Below are 15,571 nucleotides of genomic sequence, written 5' to 3'. Positions count from 1 at the left end.
ACTCTCTCTCATCGATGTTTCTAATTCTCTATCTCCCTTCCTCTCTGTAAAAATCAATAAAATATATGAGAAAAGAAGAAGAAGAAGAAGAAGAAGAAGAAGAAGAAGAAGAAGAAGAAGAAGAAGAAGAAGAAGAGAGCCCTGCAGGAGAGAGATTCAGTGCAGCAGATGTCCCAGGGAGCAGTGGGGGATGGGTGGGAAGAGAAGAGAAGCTCTCTTATGAAGGATCTGCAATGCTTGGCTATTATTTTTTTAAATATATTTTTTAATTGATGTCAGAGAGGAAGGGAGAGGAAAGACAGAAACATCAATAGTGAGAGAGAATCGGCTGCTTTTTGCATGCCACACACTGGGGATCAAGCCTGCACCCGGACATGTGCCCTGACTGGGAACCAAATCAGCGCTCAACTCCTGAGCCACGCTGGCTGGGCTGCTTGGCTATTTTAAAGGCAACAGGAAGCCACTGAAGGCACTTGAGCATTGAAACAAGATGAAACCTGTGCTTTAAGGAGAGCTGTCCCGCTACAGCGTGCAGAATGGATTGGTGTGGGGGAGACTGGAGGCTAGGAGGACAATTTGGAGTCTATCGCCAGAGGGAGCAGGCGCATCTGTGTATCTGTTAGTTTTTAAATGCGTTTTCTAAATAACCCTCCAGTTGTCAAGTTTTGTTCTTTTCCCTTTTAAGCAGCTATTTGTGGGTGTGCAGTAACCCAACAAAAATGTCTCCAGGAATCGTCTCGGGCCCACTGGCTGGGGCCACACAGCAGGGTCATTGTCTCAGCTCTGTAGCCCTTTGTCCCAGGACACCCATGCCCTGCACAGAAACTTTCCTGGCAAAGAGGCAGACTGCTGCGGTTCAGCAGATACTACTGTCCCAGACTCTGTCTGTCTGCCCACATTTCGGAGAAACAGGTAGTGAACAGACTGACCTTCAAGTCTCTAGTGACTTGAAACCCTCTGTCCAAAGGCAGCCAGGTATTAGCAGAGAGGGTCCCTTTCCGGCTCACACTCAATCTCCTGAGTAAATTGTACGTGGGCCCCCTGGTGCTCTTAAAGAAGGCTGTGATGCCTCATTGATCTCAGAGAAACATAACAACCAACTTATTCATCATGTCCAGCTTCCCGGTTCTTGCCTTGGGAGGCACTTGGGAGTAAAGGAGAGAAAAAAACATTAAGGTTTGAGTATCCACAGCCTGGAATGGAAGAATCTGTGAACTGGGAAGTTTGCTCTGCATGATAAGGAGCAGAAGGGGAGAAGAGGGTGCTGGGGATTGCCCTCTCTTCAATTCATGGCACACTTCATCTCTGACCATATGGACCCCTTCTTGCTTAGTGATTTTCCCACCTCACCCTGCATTCCCCACTCCTAATTTTCTCCTTCACTAGAGACACTCGGTTTAATGTATGTAATTTGTCTCATATTAAAAACAAACAAGCAAGCAAAATATTTTATGGACAACACAGCCCCCTTCAAGCACTGCCTACCTCTCTGCTTTGCTTTACAGTGAAATTCTTTAGAAGTGCTGTCTGGAAAACTTGGGAACAATGTGGGTGGAGACAGAATGGAATGGGGAAGGGCTCATAGAAATGGATGGAGGGCACAAGAAGAATAAAACTCAACATTCTTCAGAGGGAGAGAGCAGGATCCAGTTTCTATGACATATCATATACAATATCCAAGGTAAAATAGAATTATTAGACCTCAAAAACAAATAAGAAACTATGACCTGTAATAAAGAGAAAGATCAGTCAATAGAAAGAGACCTGCAAATGACCAGAACATTGGGATTAGCAAATTTAAAAAGATAACATTGATAAATAGGTTAAAGACCACATTATAACCTACAGGAGAAGAAGTATAATACATAATGGCTGAAGACACAGAAAATTTTAGGAGCCCTGGCTGGGTAGAGTTCGTCCCAATATGCCAAGGTTTTAGGTTTGATACCTGGTCAGGGCACATACAAGAATCAGCAAATGAATGCATAAATAAGTGGAACAATAAATTTATGTTTCTCTTTCCCCTCCTTTCCTCTCTCTCTAAAATCAATTTTTAAAAATCACCCCAGCCCTAGCCACTTTGGTTCAGTGAATAGAACATCGGCCTGAGGACTGAAGGGTCCCGGGTTCTATTCCAATCAAGGGCACATGCCCAGGTTGAGGGTTCAATCCCCAGTAGGGGGTGTACAGGAGGAAGCTGATCAATGATTCTCTCTCATCATTGATTTTTCCATCTCTCTTTCCCTCTCCCTTCCTCTCTGAAACTAATAAAAAAAATTTTTTTTTGAAAATAATTCCAGAGATATCTTTAAAAAAAGAAAGAAAGAAAGAAAGAAAGAAAGAAAGAAAGAAAGAAAGAAAGAAAGGAAGGAAGTCCTGACTTGTGTAGTTCAGTTGGTTGGGCATCATCCCATGCACCAAGAGGTGCTGGTTGATTTCTAATCAGGGTACATGACTAGGTTGAGGGCTCAAGGGCAAGGCACTCCATATATATATATATTTTTAATTGATTTCAGAGAGGGAGAGGGAGAGGGAGAGAAACATTAATGATGACAGAGAATCATTGATCAGCTGCCTTCTGCACTCCCCCGACTGAGGATCAAGCCCATAACCCAGGCATGTGCCCTTGGCTGGAATCGAACCCAAGACCCTTCCAGTCCTCAGGTCGATGCTCTATCCACTGAGCCAAACCGGATAGGGCAAAGCCCCCATCCTTAACTCCAAGATTTGAGAGGGGTCTCTGATGGCTCAGCTTGGCAGTCAACGCTTAGAAGAGGAAGCAGGGCGGCAGAGGGGGGTGGTGTCAGTGAGGGGAGACTATATGGAGAAGGAGCCTCTGGAGGACAGGATAAACGTTGGCCTTTCATTGTGGAGGTCTGCAAAGGTTCACCGGGGAAACCAGTAAAGGAACAGAAACTCGGGTGGTTGGTCCCAGATAACGTGTTTCTGTTGATTCAGTGATTCGTAGATACTTTAGATAACTAACTTGCTCAGTTTCACTTCTGTAAAATCCAGAAACAGGTTCCTCATTCCAGACCCAAAGATGTAATCAATACTTTTGTGATATTCTGCCAATATAAGTCAGGCGTGGAAAGCTGTTTGGTGCTGCAAGGTCTGGAGCGCTTTTGCTCCCTCATATGCTGCTGGTCTTTAATAAATGACTCCATAATTCGAAGAAGAAGAAGAAAAAAAGAACACAAACTATCTTCAGAATCTAAAGCAGAAGATTCTGGCCTTAGGAATCATTTCTCACGGTCTTAGTGAAAAATCAAAACAGTGTTTCCAAAGGTGAAGTTCCCTATTAGAATTTCCTGAGACTTCTTATTAAAATTGCAGATTCCTGCATTCTACAGAGATCAGAATTCTGGAAAGGTGGGAAGGAGGGATTGAGGGGGGGGGGGGTTTAGAACCTGCATTAAAAAAAATCTGGATTGCAGACTCCCCTTTCTGAGGAATTTAGGATGAAGCAGGAAGAACCTCCCAGGTATATGTGTGAGATTGTGGGCAAGGGCTTGACATAAATAAGTTCTACATTTGAAATATCTTAAATATTCAGGGGAAATGAAAAGTCAGCCTTTAGGGAAAACTGACAATTTCTGGGCATCAAAGCTACAGAGTGTCTAAGATATACATGTCAATTTGATGGCTTCAACATAAGAAATGGAACAGACTGGAGGTAGCCTTTAAAAAACATTTATAGCCGAAACCGATTTGGCTCAGTGGATAGAGCGTCGGCCTGCAGACTGAAAGGTCCCGGGTTCGATTCCGGTCAAGGGCATGTACCTTGGTTGTGGGCACATCCCCAGTAGGAGGTGTGCAAGAGGCAGCTGATTGATGATTCTCTCTCATCAATGTTTCTGGCTCTCTATTCCTCTCTCTTCCTCTCTGTAAAAAAATCAATAAAATATATTTTAAAAAATAAAACATTTTTAATTTGCTTTTTTGTTTTCTTTTATATATATTTTTTTGTTTTATTTCATTTATCAGTTTTAGTGTTTTTCATTTTTAAATATATATTTAAACATTTATATTTTTAATTATAGGATTATTTAACCCAATAAAAGACTATCTGATAGGTCCTCCCTTCCTCCAATTGATGGACAGGCGTAAACTCCACCTGCAGCCGGACATTCCTGAGCATTGAACCACTAATCAGACTGCCAAATACCCTAAGCCCCCAATTCCTAAGTCCCTAGGTCCCTAAATCATAGGCCTTACATGAAACCACCAATCAGATTGTGCTGAGTGCCCTAAGCCCCATCCCCTACCCTCCCCTTAAAAGTACATGGACCCCTGGCCCCTTCTCTATTTCATCTGTCACTATCCAATATAAAACACCGAATCTACCTATTCTAGACTAACATTCTGTTAATGTATACTACCTTTACACATACTATTTTTTGGGATGGGGTTAAAGGCCACAGTATCTGAACCTCTAAGTGGATGCCTGTGATGGTCCATTAGTTTCTTTGTAGGTATGGAAGCTCTTCACTCTTTCTCCAGATGCTGCCTGGGTTTTCGGGGAGTGGAGGAATGACAGGCACTCTGTTGAGGAGCTGGTGTCATGGAGCTATGGAAGCTCAGCCTTCTGTCCAGCCAGCGTGGCTCAGTGCTTGAGCGTTGACCTATGAACCAGAAGGTCACAGTTTGATTTCCAGTCATGGCACATACCCAGGTTGCAGACTCAATCCCCAGTGCAGGACTTGCAGAAGACAGCCAATCAATGATTCTCTCATCATTAAGGTTTCTATCTCTCTCTTCCTCTCCCTTCCTCTCTGAAATTAATGAAATCTCAGCCTTCTTATACTCTGTAGTATTAAAAAAAAAAGGGGGAGGCTTTCATTTTGTCGATGGTTTCCCCAGCGGTGGTGTGACACTTTTGCTATATATGATTGCCTATAAGCAATTAGTGATGGGTTACTTATTTCTAGTACAATAATAAGTCCTGGCCAAAGAGGTATGCAGAGGGTAGAGCGCCATCTAGCGATGTATTATTAGAATAGGAAAGTCTGAGATCCAGAAAATCCCAGATTGCCACTTGTCTTATATATTTGATATTTATAAATACAAAACAACTAGAAATCTTCTTATATTTTGACAGATTGATATATTAATGATACATTCAACTAAGCTCTTATATTACTTTATTGCCAAGAGATTTCTGGCCTTTATATAGTTAATTTCATAGTGACTCTGATTCCTAATAGAATAGGAAGATAGTATATAAAAGTGTCCTGAAATTATAATCAACAACAGAATAAGTATAGAAAAAGTTGTGAGGAATTTAGGAATCATAAAGCATTTATTTATTATTAAAAATGTGTAAAAAAAAAAACTCTCAGAGGTTCATCAGGGGAAACCAGTAAAAGAACACAAACTATCTTCAGAATCTAAAGCAGAAGATCTGGCTTTTGAAATCTTCCCTAATAGAGAAACGATTATTCCTGTACTATAATGCCAGGCTTAAATTGACTACTAAAACTTTTTTTTAAAATATTTTATTGATTTTAGAAAGGGAGAGGGAGAGAGAGGTAGAAACATCAATATGACAATCATTGATTGGCTACCACTTGCATGCCCCTACTGGGTATTGAGCCCACAACCTGGTTATGTGCCCTTGACCAGAATTAAAGCTGGGACCCTACAGTCCACGGGCCAATGCTCTATCCACTGAGCCAAACCTGCTAGGGCGACTACTAAAACTTTTAATAATGTAATTGTAGTTATATGCATGCCTGTTATTGAAACTTCATATGTTCTTGATTAGAGCTTATTCTTGTGTTCCAAAAGTTTATTCTATGATGAAAATCTTCAGCTTTGGTAAAATATTGTTTTTAACAATGAAGTTTTGTGAGTTTGACCAAAATGTGCATTTTCTGCACGTCCACTTGGAATCTATTTGCCAAACTCTGGTTTGGATACTGAGTATAAAAAGAGGAGAAATACATAATGCCTATCTTTGAAGAATTTTTCTTGTGGGGGACAGGATTATAATTATGTCTGCTTACAATATAGTGGGAAAATACACTATAATAGTAAAAGTGGAATATGGGTCTCCTGTTTTGGGAGGTCAGGGCCTCAGGTTTTGGGGACTCAATGACTGCCTAAAAGATAATCAGATGGCCAATACTGAGTCCCACTAACCAGAAATGTTTCCTGGAAGAGGTCACAACTAAACTCAGTCCTAAAGGAAGAATCAGCACTGGCCAGTTTGATTTGGGTTGTTATTTTTCTTTTTGAAGAGATCTTAATAGTCTCTGCAGATAAGGCAATTTTCTTGAAAACTGTTCTATTAAGGGGAATGGTATACACAATGGAATACTACTCAGCCATCAGAAAGGATCAAATAGCGCCATTTGCAACAACTTGGATGGATCTTGAGAACATCATGTTAAGTGAAATAAGTCAATCAGAAAAAGCTAAGAGCTGTATGATTTCATTCATGTGTGGGATATAAAACTGAAACTCGAGAACACAGACAGCAGTGTGGTGATTGGCAGAGGGAAGGGGCTATGGGGAAAAGGGGGTCCTAATATGAGGTGACAAGGAGAAGATTTGACTTTGGGTGGTGAGCACGTGGTGCAATATACAGATGTTATAACATAGAAACCCACACCTGAAATCTCTATGTTCATGTTGACCAATGTCACCCCAACCAATTTAACTAATAAATATTTAAAAAGTGAGGGATGGTGCTGCTAGGAGTCCCCAAATCCTATATAATAAGAGAGAAATATACTAATTATCTGTTATGCCCTGAGGGTTAATGACCTAGCTTGAAACGACCAGATCAAGGATCTGGAGGAGGGTGGAGCAGCGGACTTTAAGAGGGCAGGCGGAGAGCTACAGGAGGGGGCAGCAACCCACTGGCGTACAGATGTGTGCGCAGGGCTACTCGTCTTTATATAACGGCTCTCTGGAAGTTAAACTCTTACTCTGCGAAACAGGGACTCCAAAGCCTCTGGCTTTGGGCAAAGGTAGCTGGAAGATGAATGGATGTCCTTGATGCTCACCTAAAATGATTACTAATTTATTCACTCATCCAGCAAATGGTTCTGCCTTCCTTTATAGCAGCCACCGTTCTAGACTCTGAGAATACAACGGTGAACCAAACGGACAAAAATTCCTCTCCTCTTTGAGGTTACGTCCTAGTGAGGGGAGATCGATATTAAATAAGAAACTTCAAGTACAGTATGTTAGCTGGTGGCAAGCTTCAGAAAGAAAAGCAAAGCCAGGAATACAAGTTGGGCAAACAGGGCTTACAATTTTAGGTCGGGTGGCCAGAAAAGACATCACAGAGACGATGACATTTGCATAAAGAACTGAAGGAAGGGCCCTAGCTGGTTTGGTTCAGTGGATAAAGTGCGGACCACAGATGAAGGGGTCCTGGGTTTGATTCCAGTCAGAGGGCACATGCCTGGGTTGCCAGCTTGATTTCCAGGTGTGTGCAAGCAGGAGGCAGCTGATCAATGATTGATCTCTCATCATTGATACTTCTATCTCCCTCTCCCTTCCTCTCTGAAATTAATAAAAATATATTGAAGAAGAAGAAGAAGAAGAAGAACAACAACAACAACAACAACAACTGCTGAAACCGGTTTGGCTCAGTGGATAGAGCGTCAGCCTGCGGACTGAAGGGTCCCAGGTTTGATTCTGGTCAAGGGCATGTATCTTGGTTGCAGGCACATCCCCATTGGGGGGTGTGCAGGAGGCAGCTGATTTATGTTTCTCTCTCATCAATGTTTCTGGCTCTCTATCCCTCTCCCTTCCTCTCTGTAAAAAATAAATAAAATATATTTTTTTTAAAAAAAGAACTGAAGGAAGGGCCAGGTGGGTATCAGAGGTAAGAGAGTTGTAGGCAGTAGAGTTCCTGACAGCAAGGCCAGTGTGGCTGGAATAGAGTGAATGACGGGGAGAAAAGCTGGAGATGAGGTCAGAGATGTTGGGGACTGATGAACAGATCACGTAGAACCAGAAGTCGGCTACAGATAGGCCTTGGGTTTCTACTCTGGATAAAATGAAAAGTCAAGGGAGGGCGAGGAACAGAAGGAGGACATGGTGCTATGCATCAAAGTACAGATGAATACATTTTAGATGATCACTGTCACATAAGTGCTACTGTGAATAATTGAATGAGTAAAATCAATCCATCAATCAATTAGGGCAAGAAAAAAATAGAAGTCGTAGGCTTTTACTCAACTTGATAACAAGAAACATTAGAAATGACTCTTTAAAAGCAATGAATCTCCTGATTCACTTTCTTACTACATTAAAGACATAAAGACCCAGATGAGATGCTTGCACTGTTTGCTGCAGGTCCTCCTCCATCTTCTCAGGAGGGGCAGGGAAGAGACTTGAATTTGTGTGTTTATTGGGGGGGGGGGGGGGGAGTATCTGCCTCAGCAGATTTTACAATGTGGACTCTTCTTGATAGAATCAGTGGTTCTAACACTTCAAAGAATAGACTCACTCACTGGTAGGCTTGCCTTTGGTGATTGAGCCTTAAACTCTTACTCATACATTTATTCAACAAGTTTTTTTTAAATCTTTATTTTTTTAAAATATATTTTTATTGATTTCAGAGAGAAAGGGAGAGGGAAAAAGATATAGAAATATCAATGATGACAAAGAATCATTGATCAACTGCCTCCTGCATGCCCCCTACTGGGGATTGAACCCAAAACCTGGCCATGTGCCCTTGACCAGAATTGAACCCAGGATCCTTTGGTCTGCGGGCTGATGCTTTGTCCACTGAGCCAAACCAGCTAGGGCTAAATCCTCATTGTTGACAAGTATTACGTATGTCCTTCTTTTTCCCTCTTCGCCCTGCATACACACCCCAGAGCCTTCTACCCCATTCCCCCACCCTGCCTTCACTGCACTATTGTCTATGTCCATGGGTTATGCATATATGCATATAAATTTAGTTCCTCTCTCTCTGCCCCACCCTCCTTTCCTCTAAGATTTGTCAGTCTAGTCCATGTGTCTCTGGATATATTTTGTTCATTAGATTCCACATACAAGTGAGATAATGTGATGCTTGTCTTTCTCTACCTGGCTTATTTTGCTAAGCATAATACTCTCCATGCTGTCTCAAAGGGTAAGAGACCCTAGCAGGCATGGCTCAGTGGTTGAGGGTCGACCTATGAACCAGGAGGTCATAATTCAATTCCTGGTCAGGGCACATGCCTGGGGCTGTGGGCCTGATCCCTGGTGTGAAGCGGGCGGGAGGCAGCCAATCGATGATTCTCTCATTAATGTTTCTCTCTCTCCCTCTCCTATCCTCTCTGAAGTCATTAAACGTATATAAAAAAATAAAAAGGGGATATTTTCTTTATCTCACAGTTACATAGCATTCCCTTGTGTAAACACACCATGTCTTTTTTTTTATCCACTCATCTACTGATGGGCACTTGGGCTGTTTCTAGACCTTAACTATTGTAAATAGCACTGCTGTGAATATAGGAATGCATACATTCTTTCTGATTAGTGTTTCGGGATTCTTAGGATATATTCCTAGAAGTGGTATCATTGGGTCCAATGGCAGTTCTATTTTGAGAAAACTCCATAGTTTTCCATAAAGGCTGCACCAGTGTGGGCTTCCCGTGAATGACAATGGGGAATTTAAACTGAGGGATTTTAAACAGGGAAGTGAAAGGATCAGGATTATTTTAGACCATCACTCTGGATGTAGGGTGGAGACATCAACTCAGAAAGCAGGGAAAATGGGTTGTTGCATTGTCTCAGACAATAATCTATTTTGCCTAGATTAGGGGTAATAGAGCTAGGAGGAAGTTGACATATTTACAAAATATCAAGTATTAAGAGAGGCAAAAAAGGCAAGATTTGGTGACTGTAGATTTTGAGGAAGAGAAAAGAATAGCGACGGGGAGAAAGGTGGGGTCATTCATTGAGAACGAGGGTTGAGGCAAGTGGAGAAAGTCACCCTGTTATTGGGACTTGAGTTTCAGGTGCCTCAGAAGGACAGGCAAGTGAGTGTCAGCAGGAAGTTAAAATATAGCTCAGGGGCAGACCTATGCTTGAGAGATACAGGTTTGGGAGTTGAAATAGTATTTGAAACCAAGAGAAAACAGGCAGATCACCTTTGTCAGGGGAAAACAGAAAAGAGTCAATTACAGAACCAGCTAGGAAAACCAGCACGTACAGCATTGGCAGCAAAAGAACAGAGAGAGAAGGGAGGACACGGAATGAGTGGTCAGAACCACAGAGAACAGAGAGATGAGGGAAACGGTGATTTCATAATTCAATCTGGTCAAGTGGCTTGTCCTGTGGAAGCCAGTCACTTGCCCAGCTGTGACCTGCTGACTAAGTGTTCACTCATTCAGCACTGGACCAGACACTCATCTAGGTGCTAAAGCTAGGGACACATCAGAGAACAAAAAAGACAAAAAGCCCTGACTTTAGAGAGCGTAAATTGTAGTGTGGAGAACAGACAGTAAATAAACGTTAAAAACAGGTAAACAAAAATAGGTAAAAATATTAGGTGGTAATGCTATGGCAAAAACAGTAGATGAAGAGGCAGCAGGGGTAGAAGGGAGGGTGTGTGAGCATTTTCCAGTGGGGCAGCCAGGGGAGGCCTCATTGAGTAGGCGACATCTGAGTAAAAACTTGAAATTTTCCAAGCAGGTGCCTAGGGGTAGAGCATTCTAGGCAGAAGTTATGGCCAGTGCAAAGGTTTTGAGGAAGAAGCAAGCTTAGGAAGTTCAGTGAAAAGTGTCAGGGTACTGGGAGATGAAATCAAAGAAGACATGTGGGAAGGGGTGTATCGGGTGGTATTTTGACTTCAGCTGAGAAAATGAGGCGCTATCAGGAGGTTTTGAGCTTAAGCGTGACATCTAAGGTTTTCGAATAGGATCACTGTGACTGAAGAATAGATGTTGCCCTCGCAAATGTGGTCCCATGCACCAAGAGGTCTCCGGCTCGATTCCTGCTCAGGGCCCATGCCCAGGTTTCATGCGGGAGGCAGCTGATGAATATTTCTCTGTCATCTGATGTTTCTCCCTCTCCCTTCCCCGCTCTGTAAAAAAAATAAAAATAAAAATAAAAAATAAAAATAAAAATCAACAAAAACATATTTAAAAACCAAACAAAAAAACCCCCACACAGAACAGATTGAGGCCAGTGCAGAAATGCAGGCAAAAGCTAGTGCCCTGGATAGCAGAGTGGGTTTTGGATGGTTTGGAAGTGGGATCTACCGTGTTTCCCTGAAAATAAGACATCCCCCGAAAATAAGACCTAGCGCATGGAAAGATAAGACATCCCCTGAAGCCGAGACCGGTTTGGCTCAGTGGATAGAGCGTCGGCTTGGGGACTGAAGGGTCCCGGGTTCTATTCCGGTCAAGGGCATGTACCTTGGTTGCGGGCATATCCCCAGTACGGGGTGTGCAAGAGGCAGCTGACCGATGACTCTCTCTCATCGATGTTTCTAACGTGCTATCTCTCTCCCTTTCTCTCTGTACAAAATCAATAAAATATATTTTTTTTAAAAACTACTCATATTTTTTTTTCCAAGAAAAACTACTCATATTAAAAAAAAAAAAATCCCCTGAAAATAAGACCTAGCGCTGCAACTTTGGGAGAAAAAAATTAATATAAGACACTGTCTTATTTTCGGGGAAACAGGGTAGGAGAAAGAGGAGGCAGGAATACTAGCAACACCGAGGCAGTGTCCTGAAGAAAAGGAAAGAGACTGCCATCCTCTGAGGCAGGAAAGACTTTGGGAGGATGGGATGGGGGTTGGAAGGGGAGGGTGGAGGGGGGAATTAGGGGTTCAGTTTCTGGTCAGGTTGTTGGTGATCTTTCCAAGTTGCCTATAGGAATTTGAAATTCGGGAGAGCAGTCAGAGCTGGCGATTAATGGAAGTCGTCAGCATGTGGTTGGTCTTTAGAGCCACGAGTGTGAACAAACCCAGTTCCAGGTGTGTGAAGTGCGGTGAGAAAAAGGCAGGAAAGGGAGTCGAGTGTTTGTGTGGGAGGGTGAGGGGTGTGATCCGTAAAAAAAAAAAAAAAAAAAAAAAAAAAAAAGATGGCCAGAGAAGGGACATGTGCTTTCCCCCAGAAAAAAGAGAAACCAACGCTTCAGGCCCTCACAGCCTGGGACACTGGGGAGGCCGAACCCGGCCCAACTCGCAGCCTGAAGGCCAAGGCTTCCAGCAACTTCCGGCCCGTTAGCCTGGTTCCCTGGCAATCAAAACCGAAACTCATCGAAAGGGCATTTCCAGCTTCTTCTTCCAAAACACCATAGATGTGTGGACAGAGGGGAAAGCCCATGAACCTGGGTCGGAACGCTGGTTTCATTGTACTACAGAGCTCGACTACTTTATAAGAGCCGATCTTAAAGACGGGTTAACTCGTTAAAAGCAGCACAATGACAACTATCACGACAGAGGCCTCAGGCTCCCCTCCTGCGCACGCGCCGCCTCCTCCTCCTCGCGTCACTCTGAGGTAACAGCCTTTCTCTTCAATGACTCCCTGGAACCCCCGGGCAGGAGGCCTCCCACCCTACGGGTCGAAGGAGGAGTCAAGTCGCGCTGCGCGAACAAGGCTTGATCACGCGCTACAAAAGCGTTTGTAGGGCGGGGCGACCCGACGACCCTCTCTTGTTCCCATTGGTTGCGGTCGCGAGGCTCTCATCCTCGATTGGACGCTGGGGAGCCGCGGAGCCCAGGCAGCAGTCCGCCCTCCTCCCCCGCTCCCCTTGTGCGCGTGCGCACGTTAGGCAGGAGCTCCCCGCACTGAGCAAGCGCGGCCTCGTGTCGGCTGGAGCGGCGCGCTCTGCGTCCCGTCGCTCCGCTCTCCCCGGTCCCGCCCTCCGTCGCGGCGGCGCGGTGCATCTTGGGGTAGGGAGCGATCTCCGAGCGAGGCGGCAAGATGGACGCGGGATTCTTCCGCGTAAGTAGAAGCGCGGGGGTCTGTGTGTGAGCTGAGGGCCTTATCGCGAAGGCCTGGCAAGAGGCCTACATTCGGGGCGGGGTGGCCGCCGAGGGGGAGACATCGAAAATGCTGGAAATCCTCGGCGCTAGCGGAGGGTACCCCCTTCCTTGCGACGGAGACCGGTAGCCCCTGCGCAGTCTCCTCCTTCGGGATCGTCCCCCCTACGCGGCGGCGACGGTCGCCGGAAAATGGCGGCGGTAATTGGCCCGACCGGTACCTCGCCGGCCGCCCGCCCGCCTACCTGGCGGGGCCTGCAGGCTAATCTTTGCGCGCCGCCGGGTGCCGGGGCCTAGCGGAGCCGCGAGGAGGAAGTTCCTGGGGGGAGGCCGGAGGGAAGCCCCGAGGGGGCTGGCGGCCGAGGACCCTGGAGAGGAGCGCGTTGGGGTATCGCCCCCAGAGAGCGTGTTAGAGAGGACAGGAAACCTCGTTGAGCGTCTTCAATGGAGCAAGCGACACCCCCACTCTCCCCCAGTTCCTAACCCTTCTCGAAAGCGCGGGGGCAGAGTTCGCGGGAGTCCCCGCCCAAGGTGATAGCCCTCCGGGGAGGGGAGCAAAAGATAATGTGCCGTTAGAATGTGTGCATCCGAGGCTCTCGAGGCCGGAGGGGACAACAAAAAAAGTGCGCGCGCTGGTGGAGGGAAGCCTGGGCGTGGGGTGGGTCTTCTTCCCGCCCGCTGCCTTCCCGGGTTTGCTTTCCTCTGCAAGCCCGCTGGAAAGGGGTCCCCTGAGCGGGGTTCTCCCGGGCCCGCGCCCGGCCCCTGCGGGTGGGTAAGATTATCTCTCTCTGTGGTGGGTCCTCAGGACCCCGACTCTACAGGCTCCTGCTCCCCATAATCCAGTCCTGTAGGAAATGAGCGCCCAGTAAAGAGCTAGCTGGGTGGGAAGTGACTCTGCTGGGGTTAGAGCTTGCAGATTTTTTTTTTTTCCCCCCCCCGTGCAGAACAGACTGGGTAGAGATAGGTTGTGTTTTAAAGAAAAAGTTGGAAGAGGGGCAAGACTGGAACTTGATTAAGAAAGGTATCTTTTTTTAAGGTTGACCGAGTGCCTTAGGAGGCTAACACAAAAGGGTAAACTGAGTCTCCATAAAACCCAGAGAAGAGATGGCAAAACTCCTCTTTGGATTCTGTCTGGAGTCACAGATGAAAAAAAAGAAAAGAAAAGAAAGGAAGAAATAAAGATATCTTTATATATTTCTTATTGAAAGCCGGTGTTGAAATTCTGCAATTGAGTTTTAATGTGCCAACTTGTGTGCTGTTTTTTTAATCAAAAGTTGTACTGTTGACCGACCTGCAAGGCTCAGTGGTTGAGCATCGACCTATGAGCCAGGAGGTCACGGTTGGGTTGGTTGGGTTGCCCGTCAGGGCACAGGAGGCTGCTGATCAATGATTCTCTCATTGATGTTTCTCTCTCTCCCCCTCTCCTTTCCTCTCTGAAATCAATAAAAATCTGTGGGGATTTTTTAAGTTGCAGTTTTATTCTATGCATTTGACTTAAAGCTGCCAGTTATTTGACTGTTCTTAAATTATGCAAACAATACTATGTTTATGTAATGATTCAGTTGAGAGTTTATCAAGTTTTTATACTGCTGGTGAACACATTTAGCTGTCAATGTATTACATAAGAAATACTTAATATTTCCTGTGGTCCAAATGTAATATTTTAAAACCGGTTCTTATGGTATTACTTCCCATGGAAAGGAGTTCCAATAGAAACAGAGCAAAGTGGTTGATAAATTTAAAAATGAAGTTTGCTTTTGGTGTTGGTGAAAATCTGGAAGAAATGGGTGCAGTTTTTTATATACTGCCTGTAATTCCTTAGATGGGTTGATTAGGTGTAAGTCCTAAGTTTAATTTAGGACAGTTATCTTTTTAGTGGACTGCCAATCAGATAGTAAACTGAAATTTTCAGTTAAGATAGAAATGATAGCTCTTATTTGCTGAACTTCTACCACGTCAGTTACTTTGCATGTGTCATTCTGTAAAGAAACATCCTCGGAAAGGTTAAGCAGCTTGCTTTGATGTTTTATGGCTTCAGTGATGGCAGTTATGATTCTAACCCAGTACTTTACCTTCCCAAACAAAATTTTCTTGATAATTTTCCAGATGATAGTAGCCAACTCTGTGGAACAATCAGATTTCCTATCACATGGCCAGTTTTTCCATATTTAATTGGGCCAGTAGGAAGGACAGAACACAGACTAGTGATCACTTGATGTCTAATGTAGTATTTGTAAATTTTATTTTTCCGAATTCTTTGTTGAAATTAAGTTTTTGGAGGTAAACCTATATTGTTTTTATACATTTCAAATTGTTAAAATTATGGGAAACTAACACAGCACAAACCTAGAGTGTTCTGTTTTCCTTTTCCCCCTGTTTGTATGCATTGCCACCATGTTTTGCAAACATGCTACTGGCTTTCAGAAGAGCATGTATGGTCTTTGTTTGAAAGGATATATTAAGCATATAAGTTTTTCATTGTTTTGATTTTTTAAAAATAGCCTTTATTGTTACAGTGAGCATATATTTTATAATTTTAAAATATAGTCACTGTTTACAAAATGCTACATTGGGAAAAAAGTATACAAATATTAGCTACAATATTTTTATTTACTTGATTAC

At 44.1% G+C, this 15,571-nt stretch overlaps 1 protein-coding gene and 1 non-coding gene across 27 annotated transcripts in view; both read left to right on the top strand.

Annotated features, from left to right (window-relative positions):
- The first annotated feature begins 12,757 nt into the window (after positions 1 to 12,757).
- The window catches only part of SRRM1 (serine and arginine repetitive matrix 1), a 31,729-nt gene continuing 28,915 nt past the window's right edge, over positions 12,758 to 15,571 (top strand). For 14 of the 26 annotated variants that reach the window (XM_045585018.1, XM_036444699.2, XM_036444698.2 and 11 more), the window contains exon 1: positions 12,759 to 12,911. In XM_045585018.1, the coding sequence (XP_045440974.1) occupies positions 12,891 to 12,911 (21 nt within the window). In that variant the 5' untranslated portion in view covers positions 12,759 to 12,890. Of the gene's footprint in view, positions 12,912 to 15,571 lie in introns of all 26 variants that reach the window. The other 12 variants (XM_045585019.1, XM_036444701.2, XM_036444691.2 and 9 more) reach the window with 1 other exon arrangement.
- On the top strand, positions 13,971 to 14,094 carry LOC118725172. The gene has a single exon (XR_004989903.1). It is a non-coding gene; the product is annotated as a small nucleolar RNA SNORA26 (small nucleolar RNA).

The sequence above is a fragment of the Pipistrellus kuhlii genome, unplaced genomic scaffold (assembly GCF_014108245.1).
Source record: "Pipistrellus kuhlii isolate mPipKuh1 unplaced genomic scaffold, mPipKuh1.p scaffold_m20_p_2, whole genome shotgun sequence".
NCBI lineage: Eukaryota > Metazoa > Chordata > Mammalia > Chiroptera > Vespertilionidae > Pipistrellus > Pipistrellus kuhlii.
Note: the sequence above shows the minus strand (reverse complement) of the source record. Positions and strands in the feature narration are given on the sequence as shown.